Genomic DNA, 17,902 nt, shown 5'->3' on the forward strand with positions numbered 1-17,902 from the left:
CGAAGCAAGGGCGTACTGTTCCGGGGGCCAGATGGTCAAAAATCATGATTGTTTTTCGATCAATGCAACTAGCTGGTGTATCAAGAACCCATTACATCACAGTGTGGCTGATGCTGCTGTTAGGAAGTTTTTAGTGTTTAGGAGTGTGTGCACTGTGCCACACTCCAAAGATTCCTCACCTACTTGTGGTACTTGTACTAATACCTGGGTTTCTGTGTAGCGCTCTTTCCTCTTGCAGTAGAGTCCTGGGCTCTTGGAGGCATATTGGTGACTTTAAGAGTTAGGGACAGCTGACATCCTTCTGTGTAGAGTGGGTTAAAAGGCAAGCTGGGTGCAGTGCAAAAAGAATTGATGGGCACTAGACACTTTTTTAATGCACAGAGATTTATTGTCTCTTAAAGCGGAGGTCCACCCTAAAATGGACCTTCCGCTCATCGGATTCCTCCCCCCCTCCGGCGCCACAATTGGCACCTTTCAGGAGGGAGGGGGGTGCAGTTACCTGGATAATCCAGGTAAATGCACCCACTTCCGGGCTAGCTCTCTGCGGAAATGGGCGTACATTACGCCCCTTTCCGCAAGTGCCCGCCCCCTTCCGCAAGTGCCCCGCTGCCTGCTGGGAAACACACAGATCCCAGAGGCAGCAGGGACCGTCCTCATTGCGCAGCGCGGCTCGCGCATGCGCAGTAGGGAACCGGGAAATGAAGCCAAAAGGCTCCATTTCCTGATTCCCATACCCAAGATGGCGGCGGCAGCACTCGAGTGTCGATCTAGAGATCGGCTTCCGGTGCCGACATCGCGGGCACGCTGGACAGGTAAGTGTCACTATTTTAAAAGTCAGCAGCTGCAGTATTTGTAGCTGCTGACTTTAAAAAAAAAAAAAAACGCGGAGTGCCGACGGACTCCCGCTTTAACCACTTTGCCGCCTGGCCTATAGCAAAATGACAGCGGCAAAGTGGTTTCAAAATCCTGACCGGGCGCCATATGAGGTCCTCATGATTTTGATCCACTTTGCACCCCCGGGGGGGTGCATCGTGGCGATCGTTGTTGCGGTGTGTCAGTCTGACACCCCGCAACTACGATCTCGATAAAGAGCCTCTGACGGAGACTCTTTACCACATGATCAGCCGTGTCCTATCATGGCTGATCACAGTGTAAATAAGAAGAGCCGATTGGCTGCTCCTCTGACGGGGGGGGGTCTGTGCTGATCGATTATCATTGCAGCCTCCCCCGAGTATGCCCACACTGGACCACCAGGGACACCACCAGGGATGCCCAGCACCAGGTATGTACCCCCTAGACCACCAGGGATGCCAGTCAGTGCCCACAATGGATGCCAATCAGTGCCCACAATGGGCATCACTGATTGGTATGCATTATTGTTTGGCACTGATTGGCATCCATCAGTACTATATAATACAATACAGTGCCGCTTATCAGTGACCATCCATGCCCATCTGTGCCACCTATCCATGCCCGTCCATGCCGCCTATCCATGCCAATCCTTGCCAGCTATCAGTGCCAATTTGTGCCACCTATCAGTGCCCATCCGTGTCGCCTATCAGTGCCCATCAGTGTGGCCTTATCGGTACCCGTCACTGCAGCCCCATCAGTGAAGGAGAAAACTTTTATGTCTTTTTTTTATTTGTTTAGCAAAAAATAAAAACCGTAGAGGTGATCGAATACCACCAAAAGAAAGCTCTGTTTGTGGGAAAAAAATGATAAAAATTTAATTTGGATACAGTGTAGCATCTCCGACCTTCTCAGGTGACCAGCACTCAAAGGAGCTCTCAAAGCGTCTCCTCAGATAGGTCCCTGGCTTGGCACTAACTCAAGTTTTCCCACTTCAGCATCTCTGGTTAGTGAGAAGACTGCTTGGGTAATGGCTTTAGTTACTCACAATGGTCTCTGGTACCACGGTGTATGGTCCCTTTGTGGCGACAGCTGTTCCTTTTTACCTCCCGACCGCAGCTTGTTTTCCCAGACAGGAGCACTGTTGCTTCTGGTTGGACTACAAGCTGTAAGTCCCAACCCTACGCTGCTCTCCCACAATATCCCTCAGGCAGCCTAGCAGCCAGATGTCCCTGGTATGGAAGCTAGCCATGTGACCTAGCAACTCAGGGCAACACATCACACGTCCACATGAGGACTAGGCCCCATTACATCACAGGACACTCCCATCACATCAGAAGACCCCCATCACATCACAGGACCCCCCCCCCATCACATCAGGCCTTGGTCCCCATCACATGAGGACTAGGCCCCCATTACATCACAGGACCCCCATCACATCAGAAGACCCCCCCATCGCATCAGAAGACCCCCCATCACATCAGGCCTTGGTTACCATCACATCAGGCCTAGGCCCCCATTACATCACAGGACACCCCCATCACATCAGAAGACCCCCATCACATCACAGGACCCCCCCATCACATCAGGCCTTGGTCCCCATCACATGAGGACTAGGCCCCATTACATCACAGGACACTCCCATCACATCAGAAGACCCCCCATCACATCACAGGACCCCCCATCACATCAGGCCTTGGTAACCATCACATCAGGCCTAGGCCCCCCATTACATCACAGGACACTCCCATCACATCAGAAGACCCCCCATCACATCACAGGACCCCCCATCACATCAGGCCTTGGTTACCATCACATCAAGCCTAGGCCCCCCATTACATCACAGGACACTCCCATCACATCAGAAGACCCCCCATCACATCACAGGACCCCCCATCACATCAGGCCTTGGTTACCATCACATCAGGCCTAGGCCCCCCATTACATCACAGGACACTCCCATCACATCAGAAGACCCCCCATCACATCACAGGACCCCCCCATCACATCAGGCCTTGGTCACCATCACATGAGGACTAGGCCCCATTACATCACAGGACCCCCATCACATCAGAAGACCCCCCATCACATCACAGGACCCCCTATCACATCAGGCCTTGGTCCCCATCACATGAGGACTAGGCCCCATTACAGCCATGAGGCTGTTTACCGCGTGATCACAGATGGTTCCGCCCCACCCCTCCACGCCAATCGCGGGCGCGCTCTGCGCGGGCACGTTGGTGGCGGCGTGTTCCCGGGAACACTGCTCGCCACTGATGCTGGTAAACAGCCATTGGCCGTTTACCACGCAATTGACTGTGATCATTCCAAATGCAGCCACTGTGCCCAAATACAGACACTGTCGCACACACTGTCCCTAAACGCAGACATTGTGCCCCAAACGCAGCCACTGTGCCCAAATGCAGCCACTGTCCCCAAACGCACACACTGTCCCCAATATTGTGCCCATATTCTTCAGCTTTAAGGCCCCTTTCACACTGGGGCGGTTTTCAGGCGTTACAGCGCTAAAAATAGCGCCTGTGTAGCGCCTGAAAAAAACCGGCCCCTGTCACTCCAGTGTGAAAGCCGGAGGGCTTTCACACTGAAGCGGTGCGCTGGCAGGACAGTGAAAAAAGTCCTGCTAGCCACATCTTTGGAGCGGTGAAGGAGCGGTGTATTAACCGCTCCTAAACCGCTCCTACCCATTGAAATCAATGGGACAGCGCAGCAATACCGCCGGCAAAGCGCCGCTGCAGCGGCACTTTGTGGGTGGTTTTAACCCTTTTTTCGGCCGCTATCGGGGGTTAAAACCACCCCGCTAGCGCCCGCAGACCGCCGCTAAAACGACGGTAAAGCGCCGCTAAAAATAGCGGTGCTTTACCGCCGACGCCCTCACAGCCCCAGTGTGAAAGCAGCCTAATAAATACACTGCTAATTGTTCAGATTTAATAAATACACTGCTAATTGTTCAGATTTAATAAATACACTGCTAATTGTTCAGATTTAATAAATACTATACATATTGGTGCTGCCGATGATATAATAAAGCCATCATTAGTGAGTGCATCATTTTTCTGGTCAGTAATCAAAATAAACAACATCCAGCATGTTATTGGGGTGGGCGGGGCTGCTGCTGACGTCCTGAGCATCTGTTCAGCTCCGCCCGCCCACCAGCATTTCTCTGTCTATAATTTTTAACCACCGCTGAACTTACGATCTTGCGCATGCGCCGTTCAGATCACGGACTTGGCGCATGCGCAGTAAAGGCCCGCCATCAGCTGTTAGAGTGACGGAGCCTCACCGGAAGTGACGGGGTGAGGAATTTTTATGAGTCGCATGAAATTTTACCACACCGCCTTGCTGTGCTTTGCTGCTGGTTGAAACAACTTTGAAACAATTTTGAAAACAACTTTGAAAACAACTTTGGAGACAGCGTTAAAAGGGAAAAAAAAGTAGTGTCAGAAGGCAGTGGCAGGGACTGAGAAGCAGGCTGAGAAGGCTGTTCAAGAGTAAGGCCGCGTACACACGCGCGGACTGTTCGCCCAACTTTGTCCGTCCAACAGTTTCGGCAAACAGTCCGCTCAAACTTAGCATGGACGGACATGGCCACACACGACGGACGAACAGTTTGCTGAAACCGTGCGCGATGACGTGAACGGCACGTACGACGGGACGAAAAATACGACGTCCAATACACTGCAATGCAACCTTCCGACGTGGAAATCCTTTCTGAGCATGCGCGAGACTTAGTTGGCCAAACAAGCCTACACACGAGCGAACAGTCCGCTGAAACCTTGTTTCAGCAGACAGTTTTTCGGAATTTCCGTAAGACCTTGTTCGTCCAACTGTCCGCTGAAACTGTCCGCTGAAGCCCCACACACGAGCGGACTGTCCGCCCAAACACTGTTCAGCGGACAAGGTTGGGCGAACAGTCCGCCCGTGTGTACGCGGCCTAATATTTAGCTGCTGAATGGAAACAGCTGACAAGCACTCATGATTTACAGTTGAAATACAAACCAAACATCGGAATCTGTGAAAGACTAAACATCTGAGCAGCTGGACAATCAGGTTGGCCACATTGAACTGTCTTATTAGGCCAGGGGTGCCCAACCTTTTGAAGAGCGAGGGCCACTTAAGCGACTTGGAAATCGGTCGCGGGCCACAATGAGCGGAGCGGGTGGATGGCATGTCCGTGTCCGCTCTGCATTTGCAGCGCGGACACAACCCACCATATTTTTTAGCGGATCGTATTGGAGGTAGAACACAAGTCAGTTTATGTCTGCCACTACTTAGAGGGTCCAATTGGACTGACCACGTGAAAAGGGTCCAAGGCTGCTTTCACACTGATGGGCTGTGGTTTCCGGCACCACGTGTGCAATGCAGTTTACCTTTGGCTTTCTTGCAATTTGCAATAAACTTCTATTATATTCTGCAGGTTTGGTGCACTTTCAGAAGGCTCACCAAACTCGCAGGTAATAATAGAAGTCTATGGCTCAGTGCAGGTAACCCGCAGGTAAACTGCTCTGCACCTGCTAATCAGTTTGAAAGCAGCCCAGTAACCACTGCAGAACAGATATGCCCATTTATACACTGTGATTTTAGTAATAAACTGACCTTTAATAACTGTATTCTTTAAATTCTATTATATTCCAGAGCAGGAGGTCGTGGGCCACATCAGAGGGCTCCACGGGCCACATGTGCCCCCCCCCCCGGGCCACTGGTTGGGCATCCTTGTATTAGGCTAAGCTGCTGTTATTGTGCTCCCGCTGTACTTTATGTACACATCTAGCTACTGCTCTTTCATATATTCTGCCACTGCTCTTCAAATTTATAAAGCCTGATAATGAGATGATGGAATATTAAGATGCAGATCTTGTGAATACCCTGTTAACAGGCTGATTTGCTCCTTTGAGTGGCTCTGGGGACTATTTATTTATTTTTTATTTTTTCTACACTGAAGTTTTGTTTTGGAGCATTCTCTGATACATACATTTTGTTATCCTGACTGGCTGATTTGTTTCAGTGATCACAGAAGAAAGTGAAAACTGAGACTTGATTGCTTATTGTCTATTGCCAATTATCACTGTTAAACTATTAATGCTAAGTATAAGGAATTAGGCTGGTGAATCTCCTGACCCCTGATTTATATTAAACCAGTACAGCTATACAGTACTATAGTCCTATGGCCAAAGAGCCATAGAACTGAATAGACCCATAAAGCCTATATAAATCAGAATCAAAAGAGAGGGAAAAGGAAGACTTTAGCCAAGCTCATGTCTAGGCGAATACAACCCTTGCTGTCTAATATTATTGATTCAGATCAGACAGGATTTATGTCTGGTAGGCTTTCTCATTGTCTAAGGGAACTCGGCAGGGCTGTCCTCTCTCTCTCCGACCCTCTTCGCCATTGCCATGGAGCCTGTGCCGGAGGCTCTGCGCACTTCCCCTAATATTAATGGATTGCGAATTGGTTGGCTGGAGGAGAGGGTGGCCCTGTACGCCGATGACCTCTTACTATTCTTAAATGATGCTGGACCCTCTCTCCAAGGGGCTTTGAAGATATTGGACTATTTTTCAATGGTCACAGGGCTGAAAGTAAACTGGAGCAAATCTTTGTTGTTTCCAATAGATATAGAGGCCAAAAGTATGGCTTCTAATGATATCCCATTGCAGTGGGTGGAGAATTTTAAATATTTATGAGTTGTTATTTACCGTCAAGTTTCTGAATTTATTCCCCTGAATTTGACTCAGATTCTGGGAGATATTGGATTGAAATTGAAGTCATGGAAGTCTTAGCCCTTGTACACACGGTCGGAGATTCCGACGGAATGTGTCCTATCGGACCGTTTTGTCCGATATTCCGACTGTGTGTGGTCTCCATCGGACTGTTTCCGTCGGATATTATATCCGACGGACCAACTTTTCCAACTTGCCGGTAAAATTTTCCGACAAAATGCTCCAATCGGACATACTCCGAACAAAGTGCCACGCATGCTCAGATCAAATTCCTACACCAAAGCTATTGGCTACTAGCCTAAACGTAGTCCCGTTGTAACGAAATATTGTCATCATGTTATGTACAATCGGATTTTCTGACAACTTTGTCCGACCCGTGTGTATGCAACAGTTTCGGACAAAATCCGTCGGACAAAATCCAACCGACCGTGTGTACAAGGGCTTACCGCTGTCTTTATTGGGGCATATCAATCTTATGAAAATGAAAATTATACCAAAATGTATGTATTTATTTAGACAGTCCCCTCGGTGGCTCCCTATATCCTTCTTTACAAAAATAAATCAACTTTTCTCCTCCTTTTTATGGGGTTCGAAGAACCCCAGATATAAATTAACCACTTTAATGCGCCCTTGTGACCAGAGAGGATTAGCTTTTCCGGACCCATATAAATATTTTCTAGCTACTCAGCTGGTTTTGGCCACATGGTGGCTGAATCCTGATGTATATGATTCCTCAACCCGGCTGAAAGCGGCAATAGTAGGTTCTATAGATTCTCTTAGGGCCCTCTTATTTAGGGGCCGTAAGGCACCATATCAGCTCACTACTTCAATGCTCACTACTATTCGTTCTTGGGAGGCCGGTCTTAGATGTGAACACTATCCTAAGGATGTGTTCTCTCCAAGTGCTCCGCTATGGCGTAATCCTACTCTTCCTCAAATTTTTAAAGCACCAGAGCCGCCGCATGGACAAAATATAATATTAAACTACTCTCTCAAGTGAATACAGATCAGAAATTATCCACTTTCTCTGCACTTACCTCAACTTTTATTATTCCAGGCTCCCATCTATTTAGATATTTTCAGCTTCTCCATACCTTTCATGCCCAATTCCCACAGAATAGTTTAGTAATTAGACAATCTACGTTAGAATCAGTGCTTAGATCTGAGTGCCTGGATAAGTCTACATCAAGACTATATTCACATCTTACATTCATTTCTATCCTGCCACTAGAGGATCTTAGAGCCAAATGGGTGCAAGATATACCAGATTTAGATGTGGAGGATTAGAGGGCTGTGTGGGGTAATCCTTTCAGTTCTTTGATATCCTTGAGAGATCGTATGACCCAATATAAACTGGTACATAGAGCGTATATTAGACATGTGCAGAGTAAAATATTTCGTTTCGGAATTTCGTTTTCGTCCGAAAGCTTAATTTATTTAGTTACTCCCGAAATTCGTTTTTATTTATTTCGTTTTTCGTTCAAAAATTGCATTCGTCCGAAAATCCACATGAATTACGGTCGAATCTGTCTTGGAAGGCTTATGGTGTCTGTCGAATGTATAAAGAAGATTCGACGGAGCTAACTATATAGCATACTTTAGAACCCTATTAAAGTCTATGGGACTCCAACGTTCAAAATCTAAAGTGCTAATTTTAAAGGCTAATTTGCAAGTTACTGTCCTAAAAAGTGTTTGGGGACCCGGGTCCTGCCCCAGGGGACATGTATCAATGCAAAAAAAAGTTTTAAAAACGGCCATTTTTTCGGGAGCAGTTATTTTAATAATGATTAAAGTGAAACAATAAAAGTGTAATATTCCTTTAAATTTCGTAGGGGGGGGTTGTCTATAGTATGCCTGTGAAGGGGCGCATGTTTCTGGTGCTTAGAACTGTCCCTGCACAAAGTGTCATTTATGCAGGAAAAAAAGTCCTTTAAAATCACTCGCAGCTATTATGAATTGTCGGCTCCGTAATACAGAGAACACTCATTGAAAGTCATTGATAAAAAAATAAATAAATAAATAAATAAAAAAGCGTGGGGGTCCCCCAAATTCAATTACCAGGCCCTTCAGGTCTGGTATGGATATTAAGGGGAACCCTGCCTCAAATTTAAGAAAAAATTTGACGTGGGGTTCCCCCTAAATATCCATAACCAGACCCTTCAGGTCTGGTATGGATATTAAGGGGAACCCCGCGTCAAATTTAAAAAAAAATTGACGTGGGGTTCCCCCTAAAAATCCATACCAGACCCTTTATCCGAGCACGCAACCTGGCAGGCCGCAGGAAAAGAGGGGGGGACGAGAGAGCGGCCCCCCCTCCCTCCTGGACCGTACCAGGCCACATGCCCTCAACATTGGGAGGATGCTTTGGGGGTCCGTGACCCCTCAAAGCACCTTGTCCCCATGTTGATGAGGACAAGGGCCTCATCTCCACAACCCTGGCCGGTGGTTGTGGAGGTCTGCGGGCGGGGGGCTTATCAGAATCTGGAAGCCCCCTTTAACAAGGGGACCCCCAGATCCCGCCCCCCCCCCCCTGTTTGAAATGGTAAGGGGGTACAAAAGTACCCCTACCATTTCACAAAGAAAGTGTAAAAAATGGTTAAATAAAACAAACACACTTTTGAAAAATTCCTTTATTAAAAATAAAAAAATAAAAAAAAGATTCCAGCGGCGGTAATCCACTCTTGCTATCCAGCGACGGACGGTCATCTCTCCAGCGATGTCTCATCTCTCCAGCGCAGCGAATCCTTCGTTCTTCTGTCTCCGCAGAGGAGACAATGCAAGGATTCCGGCTGCCTGACGTTTCTTATATACGGTGGGCGGGGCCACCCGTCACCTGACCCCGCCCCCCTCTGACGCAAGGGGAAACCCGGGGTTCCCCGTGACGTATGGGTGACCCCGCCCCCCTCTGATGTAACGGAAACCTGCCTGTGTTACATCAGAGGGGTGCGGGTCACCCCTACGTCACAGGGAACCCCGGGTTTCCCCGTGCGTCAGAGGGGGGCGGGGTCAGGTGACGGGTGGCCCCGCCCTCCGTATTTAAGAAATGTCAGCCGCCGGAATCCTTGCAGTGTCTCCTTCACGGAGACAGAAGAAGGACGGAGGATTCGCTGCGCTGGATGACATGAGACATCGCTGGAGAGATGACCGTCCGTCGCTGGATAGCAAGAGTGGATTACCGCCGCTGGAATCTTTTTTTTTATTTTTTTATTTTTAATAAAGGAATTTTTCAAAAGTGTGTTTGTTTTATTTAACCATTTTTTACACTTTCTTTGTGAAATGGTAGGGGTACTTTTGTACCCCCTTACCATTTCAAACAGGGGGGGGGGCAGGATCTGGGGGTCCCCTTGTTAAAGGGGGCTTCCAGATTCTGATAAGCCCCCCGCCCACAGACCTCCACAACCACCGGCCAGGGTTGTGGAGATGAGGCCCTTGTCCTCATCAACATGGGGACAAGGTGCTTTGAGGGGTCACGGACCCCCAAAGCATCCTCCCAATGTTGAGGGCATGTGGCCTGGTACGGTTCAGGAGGGAGGGGGGCCGCTCTCTTGTAACCCCCTCTTTTCCTGCGGCCTGCAAGGTTGCGTGCTCGGATAAAGGGTCTGGTATGGATTTTTAGGGGGAACCCCCCGTCAATTTTTTTTTAAATTTGATGCGGGGTTCCCCTTAATATCCATACCAGACCTGAAGGGCCTGGTAATTGAATTTGGGGGACCCCCACGCTTTTTTTATTTATTTATTTATTTATTTTTTTATCAATGACTTTCAATGAGTGTTCTCTGTATTACGGAGCCGACAATTCATAATAGCTGCGAGTGATTTTAAAGGACTTTTTTTCCTGCATAAATGACACTTTGTGCAGGGACCGTTCTAAGCACGGGAAACATGCGCCCCTTCACAGGCATACTATAGACAACCCCCCTCTATGAAATTTAAAGGAATATTTCACTTTTATTGTTTCACTTTAATCATTATTAAAATCACTGCTCCCGAAAAAACGGCCGTTTTTAAAACTTTTTTTTGCATTGATCCATGTCCCCTGGGGCAGGACCCGGGTCCCCAAACACTTTTTAGGACAGTAACTTGCAGAATCTTTTCTCTCTGTCAAATCTTTTTTCTCTGTCGAATATTTTCTCTATATAATCTTGGACTAATAGAGGTAAGGTTAGGCACATTCGACCACAGGTTCCATAGACAGATTGTTGTCAGAGTCATGTCGAATCTCCTATTCTATATCGAACTGTTGTAACAATGAAAACGAAAATAAAGCATTTATTTATGTCGGATCTTTCGTTTTTCGGATTTTGTGCTTTCGTTATCGTTTGTCAAAACGAAAACGAAAATAGCTGAAATTCGGACGAAAATGCATTCGGACGAAAACGAATGCACATGTCTAGCGTATATTACGCCATACAGATATAAAAAGATAAACCCTCTTTACTCCTCAGAGTGTTGGCGTAGCGGAGCAATACAGGGGGAATTTACACATATCTTTCGGACTTATATATACCGTATTTGCCGGTGTATAAGACGACCCGGCATATAAGACGACCCCCTAACTCTACAGGTTTTTAAAATGTTTTGCCCGTACTCACCGTTTAAGACGACCCTCCATTCCGAGGCTTCCAACGCTTCATATCCCTCTTCTTCGTTCTTGCTGGAGCCATTTCCTTCTTCCTTCTTGCTGGTGTTGGAGCCAATCACGGCGAGCGATGTATTCTATTAATGAATACGAAGCCTGCTTGGATTGGCAGAGGCTGTAACATCATCAGCCCGCGCCTCTCTCACTCTCAAAGCCAATCCGAGCAGGCTACTGTGTGTAGCCTGCTCGGATTGGTAGAGATTGTTACTCCAATCCGAGCAGGCTCTGTATTCATTTGAATACATCGCTCACTGGGATTGGCTCAGTGGTATATACTGTATGTAGCCAAAGCTACATACAGTATTACCGGACATCCAGAAGGCATCCCAGCAGCTGACCCGGTGTATAAGACGACCCCTCCTTTTTGCCCAGTTTTTTTAAGTGTAAAAGGTCGTCTTACACGCCGGAAAATACGGTAGCTATTTTTTGGGTGGAAGTGGTGGATTTATTGAACTCTCTCACTTCCACTCCTCTACCGGTTTCAATGTCTGTCTGTCTATTGGGTCTAGTAGAGACTATTTTTCCAACAATTTCTGAGCAAACCTTTGCTAATATAGCACTATTCTATGCAAGAAAAGCTATTGAATTGTGTTGGAAGAAAAACCTCGTCCCCCCCACGCTTTCATATTGGAAGCAATTGGTAAATAGAAACCTTCCAACTGTATAGAGATACCTGCATGAATAGGGGTTGCCCTACCAAGTATGGCAAAGTGTGGGCAAAGTGGTTGGACAAGTCGTACACAGCATAGACCATCAATGGGGGGCTAGGATGTATGATATGTATGCTCCTATGTGAGAAATGTCTGAGGCTATTGGTGGGGGAATTATTGTCTATTGTAATTTGTTTTGCTTCTTATTTATTTCTCTATTTTTATTGTGGATTATTAATTCAAATATCAGATTTCGGAAAAGGTATTACTATATTTTCTTGTGTATGATGGTTTGTCGTGTCTTTGTATGTTTTGTCTGTAATTGAGAAATTTAATAAAAAGATTTAAAAAAAAAAAGATGGTGGAACTTACCAGTAAATCCTAATATTTGAACAGAAAGTGATGCATTCCCCTGAGCATTCAGAATCCAGGATCCCACAGCCGGACTTTTTACCAAATGAAACCTTGGAAAATGAAGATTATTCCTGTGATGATAAGGATTGTGTCTGAATGTATATGAATTTCCTAAAATTATGAAAGGTAAATAAATGCATAAGGAAGGCAGGAGAAGTCATGTATTTATTGGTTTAACAATTTTCTGAAAAATACTTCTAGATTTGAGATGATGAAATATGGAAATCCAACCCCCCCCTAAAACAAAATACAATCATTTAATACACAAATATATGGATTTTATCTATCTATCTATCTATCTATCTATCTATCTATCTATCTATCTATCTATCTATCTATCTATCTATCTATCTATCTATCTATCTATCTATCTATCTATCTATCTATCTATCTATCTATCTATCTATCTATCTATCTATCTATCTATCTATCTATCTATCTATCTATCTATCCTATCTATCTATCTATCTATCTCTGTATCTATCTCCATGCTTAAGTGTAAATGTGGATGCTGTCTCCCCTGAAAAAACTTCACTTAGACCCCTTTCACACTGGGGCGTTTTTCAGGCGTTTTTCAGGCGCTTTAGTGTTAAAAAAAGCGCCTGTAAAGCGCTTGAAAGAAGCCTCATCTGCAATCCCAATGTGAAAGCCCCGAGTGCTTTAAGAGCCCTTTCACAATGTCAGCGCCCGAAAAAACACTCGTAACGCGCCACTTAAACTAGCAGCACTTCACCAGCGTTTTTCGAGCGTTATTGGGGCACTTTTAACCCCTGCTAGTGGCCAAATAAAGGGTTAAAGAGCCCACAAAGCGCTGCTGCCAAAAGCGTTTTTCAGGCGCTTTTCAGGCGTTTTTCAGGTGCTTCCCATTGATTTCAATGGGGAGGGGCACTTTAGGAGCAGTGTAATCGCCGCTCCAAAAGCGCTGCAAAGAAGCTGCTTGCGGGAATTTTTTTTTTACGCCCTGCCAGCGCAGCGCCTCAGTGTGAAAGCACTCGGGCTTTTACATTGGGATTGCGGTTGCGGCTTCTTTCAAGTGCTTTACAGGCGCTTTTTTTAACGCTAAAGCGCCTGAAAAGCGCCTAAAAAATGCCCCAGTTGGAAAGGGGTCTAAGTGAAGTTGAGTGCAATATATATATATATATATATATATATATATATATAGATATATATAGATATATATAGAGAGAGAGAGAGAGAGAGAGAGAGAGAGAGAGAGAGAGAGAGAGAGAGATAGGTGGCGCTGCAAAGAGACTTAGTAATATATTAACCAAAGCAACCTTAAAAAAAGTGCTAAAGTGCAAATTGTTATCAAAACTGTAAATGATCTTATTGTGCCAAAAAACTTCATCAATAAAATGAAAACAATAAAAAAATGTTTTTCAAAACTGCAAATAGTGCCAAAATCTTCATCCATAAACAGTATAAAGTGCTAATAAATAAAATGTATGTATGTATATATATATATATATATATATATATATATATATATATATATATATATATCATTGGGAGTGCACTAAGAGCTCTCCATCTAGCATTGCTCCATCTAGCTGATTGCTTAGTTAGACCCCATACACACTATTAGATTTACTGCAGATTTTTGTCTTCAGATTTACCAAAACCATATAATATGAGGTCAAACCTTTAGCCCTTGTTCACACGGTCGGAGATCCGACAACCAAATCCGTCGGAGTAATTCTGACGGATTCATTCCGGAAGAGGTCCGGAAGTGTTGTTGCATACACATGGTCGGACTAAGTTGTCAGAAAATCCGATTGTACATAACGCGATGAAGTTATTTTGTTACGATGGGACTACGTTCAGGCTAGTAGCCAATAGCTAGACATGTGCAAAAGGAAAAAAATTGTTTAGTTTCGTTTCGTTTTAATTTGTTAATTCATTAATTTCGTTTAGTTATATTCGTTAACTTCCTTAAATTCGTTTTCGGATTTCGTTTAGTTTTCTACCGAATTCGAAAAATCTGCCACATTCGAAAATATTTCTACCGGATTCGAAATGATTTTAACATGATTCGACATTATTTCAACCACATTCGAAAATATTTTGTGACCCGAATTTAGGGCCATGTATCTCGGGGTCACTTGGTGCTAGACACTCCGAATTTGAATATCTTGTAGTGCTAGTACCATTATGTTTGCATATCAAATTTGGGGTTTCTAGCTATAAGTGACCCCGAGATATGTGGCCCCAAAATCAGGTCGCAAAATGTCATTCTCTGCTCTAATAACTAATAACATTTTGCGACCCGATTTTGGGGCCACATATCTCGGGGTCACTTATAGCTAGAAACCCCAAATTTGGTATGCAAACACAATACTAGCTCTACAACATATCCAAATTTGAAGTGTCTAGCACCAAGTGACCCCGAGATACATGGCCCTAAAGTCGGGTCACAAAATATTTTTGAATGCGGTTGAAATAATGTTGAATCATGTTGAAATCATTTCGAATGCATATGTTTTAGTGCTAGTACCATTCTGTTTGCATACCAAATTTGGGGTTTCTAGCTATAAGTGACCCCGAGATATATGGCCCCAAAATCGGGTCGCAAAATGTTATTAGTTATTAGAGCCGAGAATGACATTTTGCGACCCGATTTTGGGGCCACATATGTCGGGGTCACTTATAGCTAGAAACCCCAAATTTGAATGAAATCATTTCGAATGCAGTTGAAATAATTTCGAATCATGTCGAATGCATTCGAATTCATTCGTTATATTTCTTTTGTATTCGTTGTAATTTGTTATTTTTTTATTCAGACATTCGGATGCATCCGAATGTCCGAAAGATGCAAAATTCGGCCGAATTTCGATTCGTTACGAAACGAATTGCACAAGCCTACCAATAGCTTTGGTCTAGGAATTTGATCTGAGCATGCGTGGCACTTTGTCTGTCAGAGTAGGCTACACATGATCGGAGTATGTCCGATCGGAGCATTTTGTCGGAAAATTTTACCGGCAAGTTGGAAAAGTTGGTCCGTCGGATATTCCAACGGAAACACTCCGATGGAGACCACACACAGTCGGAATATCCGACAAAACGGTCCGATAGGACACATTCCGTCGGAATCTCCAACCGCGTGTACAAGGGCTAAGAGTTTAAATTTGTATGCAATCAGGCAGGCCCTTGCACTACATGGTTTTGGTAAATCTGAAGACAAAAATCTGCAGGAAATCTAATAGTGTGTATGGGGTCTAAAGCCTTGTACACACAGTACGATTGTTCCAGGATCTTGTCTTGCATACTAACGTTACACAATTGTCGGGCAACAAACACGAATGTAGTGACGTACTACGAGGAATTTCAGCTCTTGAGCGCCACCATTCGGGCCCCTTCTGCTAATTTCGTGTTTGGTGTGCATTGATCCCGAGCGTGCGTGTTTGTATTTTTCGACTTTTGTGTGACGGATTTGTGTACCGACCAATATGAAAATCTGACGTCAAGCCGGTGTCCGCCAAAAATTTACTAGCCTGCCATCCAACATATGTTGGCTGTAACCAATCAGACAGTCCCTTACGCTACATAGTTGTTGGAAGATCCAAAAAGGAGATTGCAATGTGTGCGGCGAAACACTGAAATTCTATAATAATGAACTTACCATTTGGATCAGTCAAATTAAGAGCGAGCTTTTCATTTCTTCTGATCAGTAAATATGACAAGGAGGCTGTAACATTAAACACTGCAGTATATTCCTCAGTGATATTTATGTTGAGGTTCAGGATGCGAACAGATGAATTTAGAGGTTTAGGTAATAAATATTTCATTGACTGAACAAACTGCAGAAAATAAAAGAGAAATGTGATTTGCTTTTTGAATAAACACAAATTGTATTATGGGGTGTTTATGTGTTTATAGGTACAAAAACTCCCCTTTAGGCCATTAACCCTTTTGCTGCCAGGTCTGTACAACAAAGGGGGGTTTTACACACTAAAGGCCCGTACACACGGTCGGACTTTTTGACAACAAACATGCAAATTAGCTGTTTTGGAGCAACATCCGACTGTGTGCACGCTCCATTGGACAAACTTTTTCTGTTTTCATCGGACTTTTGTTGGCTGTGCGAACGGACAAACTTTCTGGCAACAAAAGTCCGATGGAGCAAAGTCCGACCGTGTGTATGCAAAAGCATCGGACTTTTGTACAAGGTACAAACACGCATGCTCAGAACCAATGCAAAAGATCAGACTACAATACAGAAGTTGACCAAAGGTGGCGCTGGAGTCATTGAACGTCCTCTTTTGAAGTGGCGTCAGTACGTTGTGACGTCACTACATTCGTGTTTGTTGTCAAAAAGTCCGATCGTGTGTATGCAATACAAACTTGTGGACCACGCCCTTTGTACAAAAGTCCACGGGAAAGTTTGTACAAAGTCCGATCGTGTGTATGAGGCTTTAGACATGTGCACCGGCCAAAAAAACATGTTAGTTTTCGTTATGATCGCAATTTGTAACTTTGTAAATGAGTAAATTTGAAAATTCAAAAATTCTAAAATTAAAAACTCTGAAAATAAGAAAATAACGAAAATCCAAAAACTCTAAAGAATAACTAACTAACTAATAATAACTATTACATTATAGGCATTGGAATTTCCTTTCAAATTTGGCTGTTTGTGAAAGTAACCAATACAAATTTATCCGAAGTCACAAATTATACGAAATAAGGAATGCCTCACCTAAATAAAAGGAATGGAATAAATGAATAATAAATCATAATAATGAATAGTTTTTATTATTAGTGTTATTTATTATTATTATTATTATTATTATTATTAATTCATTACGTTCCATTCATTTAGATACGGCATTCATTATTTCGGATAATTTGTAACTTTGGATACATTTATATTTGCTACATTCATTAAAAGTCAAATCTGAAAGGAAAATCCAGTACCTATAATTTAATAGTTAATTAGTATTTCAGATTTTAAAATTTTGGTGTTTTTGGATTTTTTAAATTTCGAATTTCCGAATTTAGGAATATTAGAATTTCAGAATTGATGAATTTACAAATTTATAGATTTTTGAATATTCAAATTGATGAATATTCGGAAAAAATAAATGTTAAGCGGGTTTTTTTCGTTAATTCGGGTGTTTCTGAATTAACAAATTTGTTGAAATTTCTTAAAAAAACAAATTCAGGCCAATCTGATCAGTAAACATGACAAGGAGGCTGTAACATTAAACACTGCAGTATATTCCTCAGTGACATTTATTTTTAGGTTCAGGATGCGAACAGATGAATTTAGAGGTTTAGGTAATAAATATTTCATTGACTGAACAAACTGCAGAAAATAAAAGAGAAATGTGATTTGCTTTTTGAATAAACACAAATTGTTTTGTGGGGTAAATGTGTTTATAGGTACAAAAACTCCTCTTTAGGCCATTAACCCTTTTGCTGCCAGGTCTGTACAACAACGGGGGGGTTTTACACACTTAGACATGTGCACCGGCCAAAAAACATGTTCGTTTTCGTTATGATCGCAATTTGTAACTTTGTAAATGAGTAAATTTGAAAATTCAAAAATTCTAAAATTAAAAACTCTGAAAATAAGAAAATAACGAAAATCCAAAAACTCTAAAGAATAACTAACTAA

At 43.8% G+C, this 17,902-nt stretch overlaps 2 protein-coding genes across 2 annotated transcripts in view; both read right to left on the bottom strand.

The window, feature by feature from the left end:
* The window catches only part of LOC144000356 (uromodulin-like), a 133,120-nt gene extending 117,040 nt beyond the window's left edge, over positions 1-16,080 (bottom strand). Inside the window, exons 1-2 of the mRNA XM_077494148.1 lie at positions 15,908-16,080; positions 12,247-12,399 (exon numbers count right to left, since the gene is read on the bottom strand). Coding sequence (XP_077350274.1) covers positions 12,247-12,399; positions 15,908-16,073 — 319 coding nt within the window. The 5' untranslated portion in view covers positions 16,074-16,080. The remainder of the gene's footprint in view (positions 1-12,246; positions 12,400-15,907) is intronic.
* Positions 16,081-17,443: 1,363 nt separating this feature from the next.
* The window catches only part of LOC143925290 (uncharacterized), a 40,776-nt gene continuing 40,317 nt past the window's right edge, over positions 17,444-17,902 (bottom strand). The window contains exon 7 of the mRNA XM_077449874.1: positions 17,444-17,590. Coding sequence (XP_077306000.1) covers positions 17,444-17,590 — 147 coding nt within the window. The remainder of the gene's footprint in view (positions 17,591-17,902) is intronic.

The sequence above is a fragment of the Lithobates pipiens genome, unplaced genomic scaffold, assembly GCF_037356315.1.
Source record: "Lithobates pipiens isolate NorthernLeopardFrog02 unplaced genomic scaffold, aLitPip1_a1.2 Scaffold_22, whole genome shotgun sequence".
Taxonomy (NCBI): domain Eukaryota; kingdom Metazoa; phylum Chordata; class Amphibia; order Anura; family Ranidae; genus Lithobates; species Lithobates pipiens.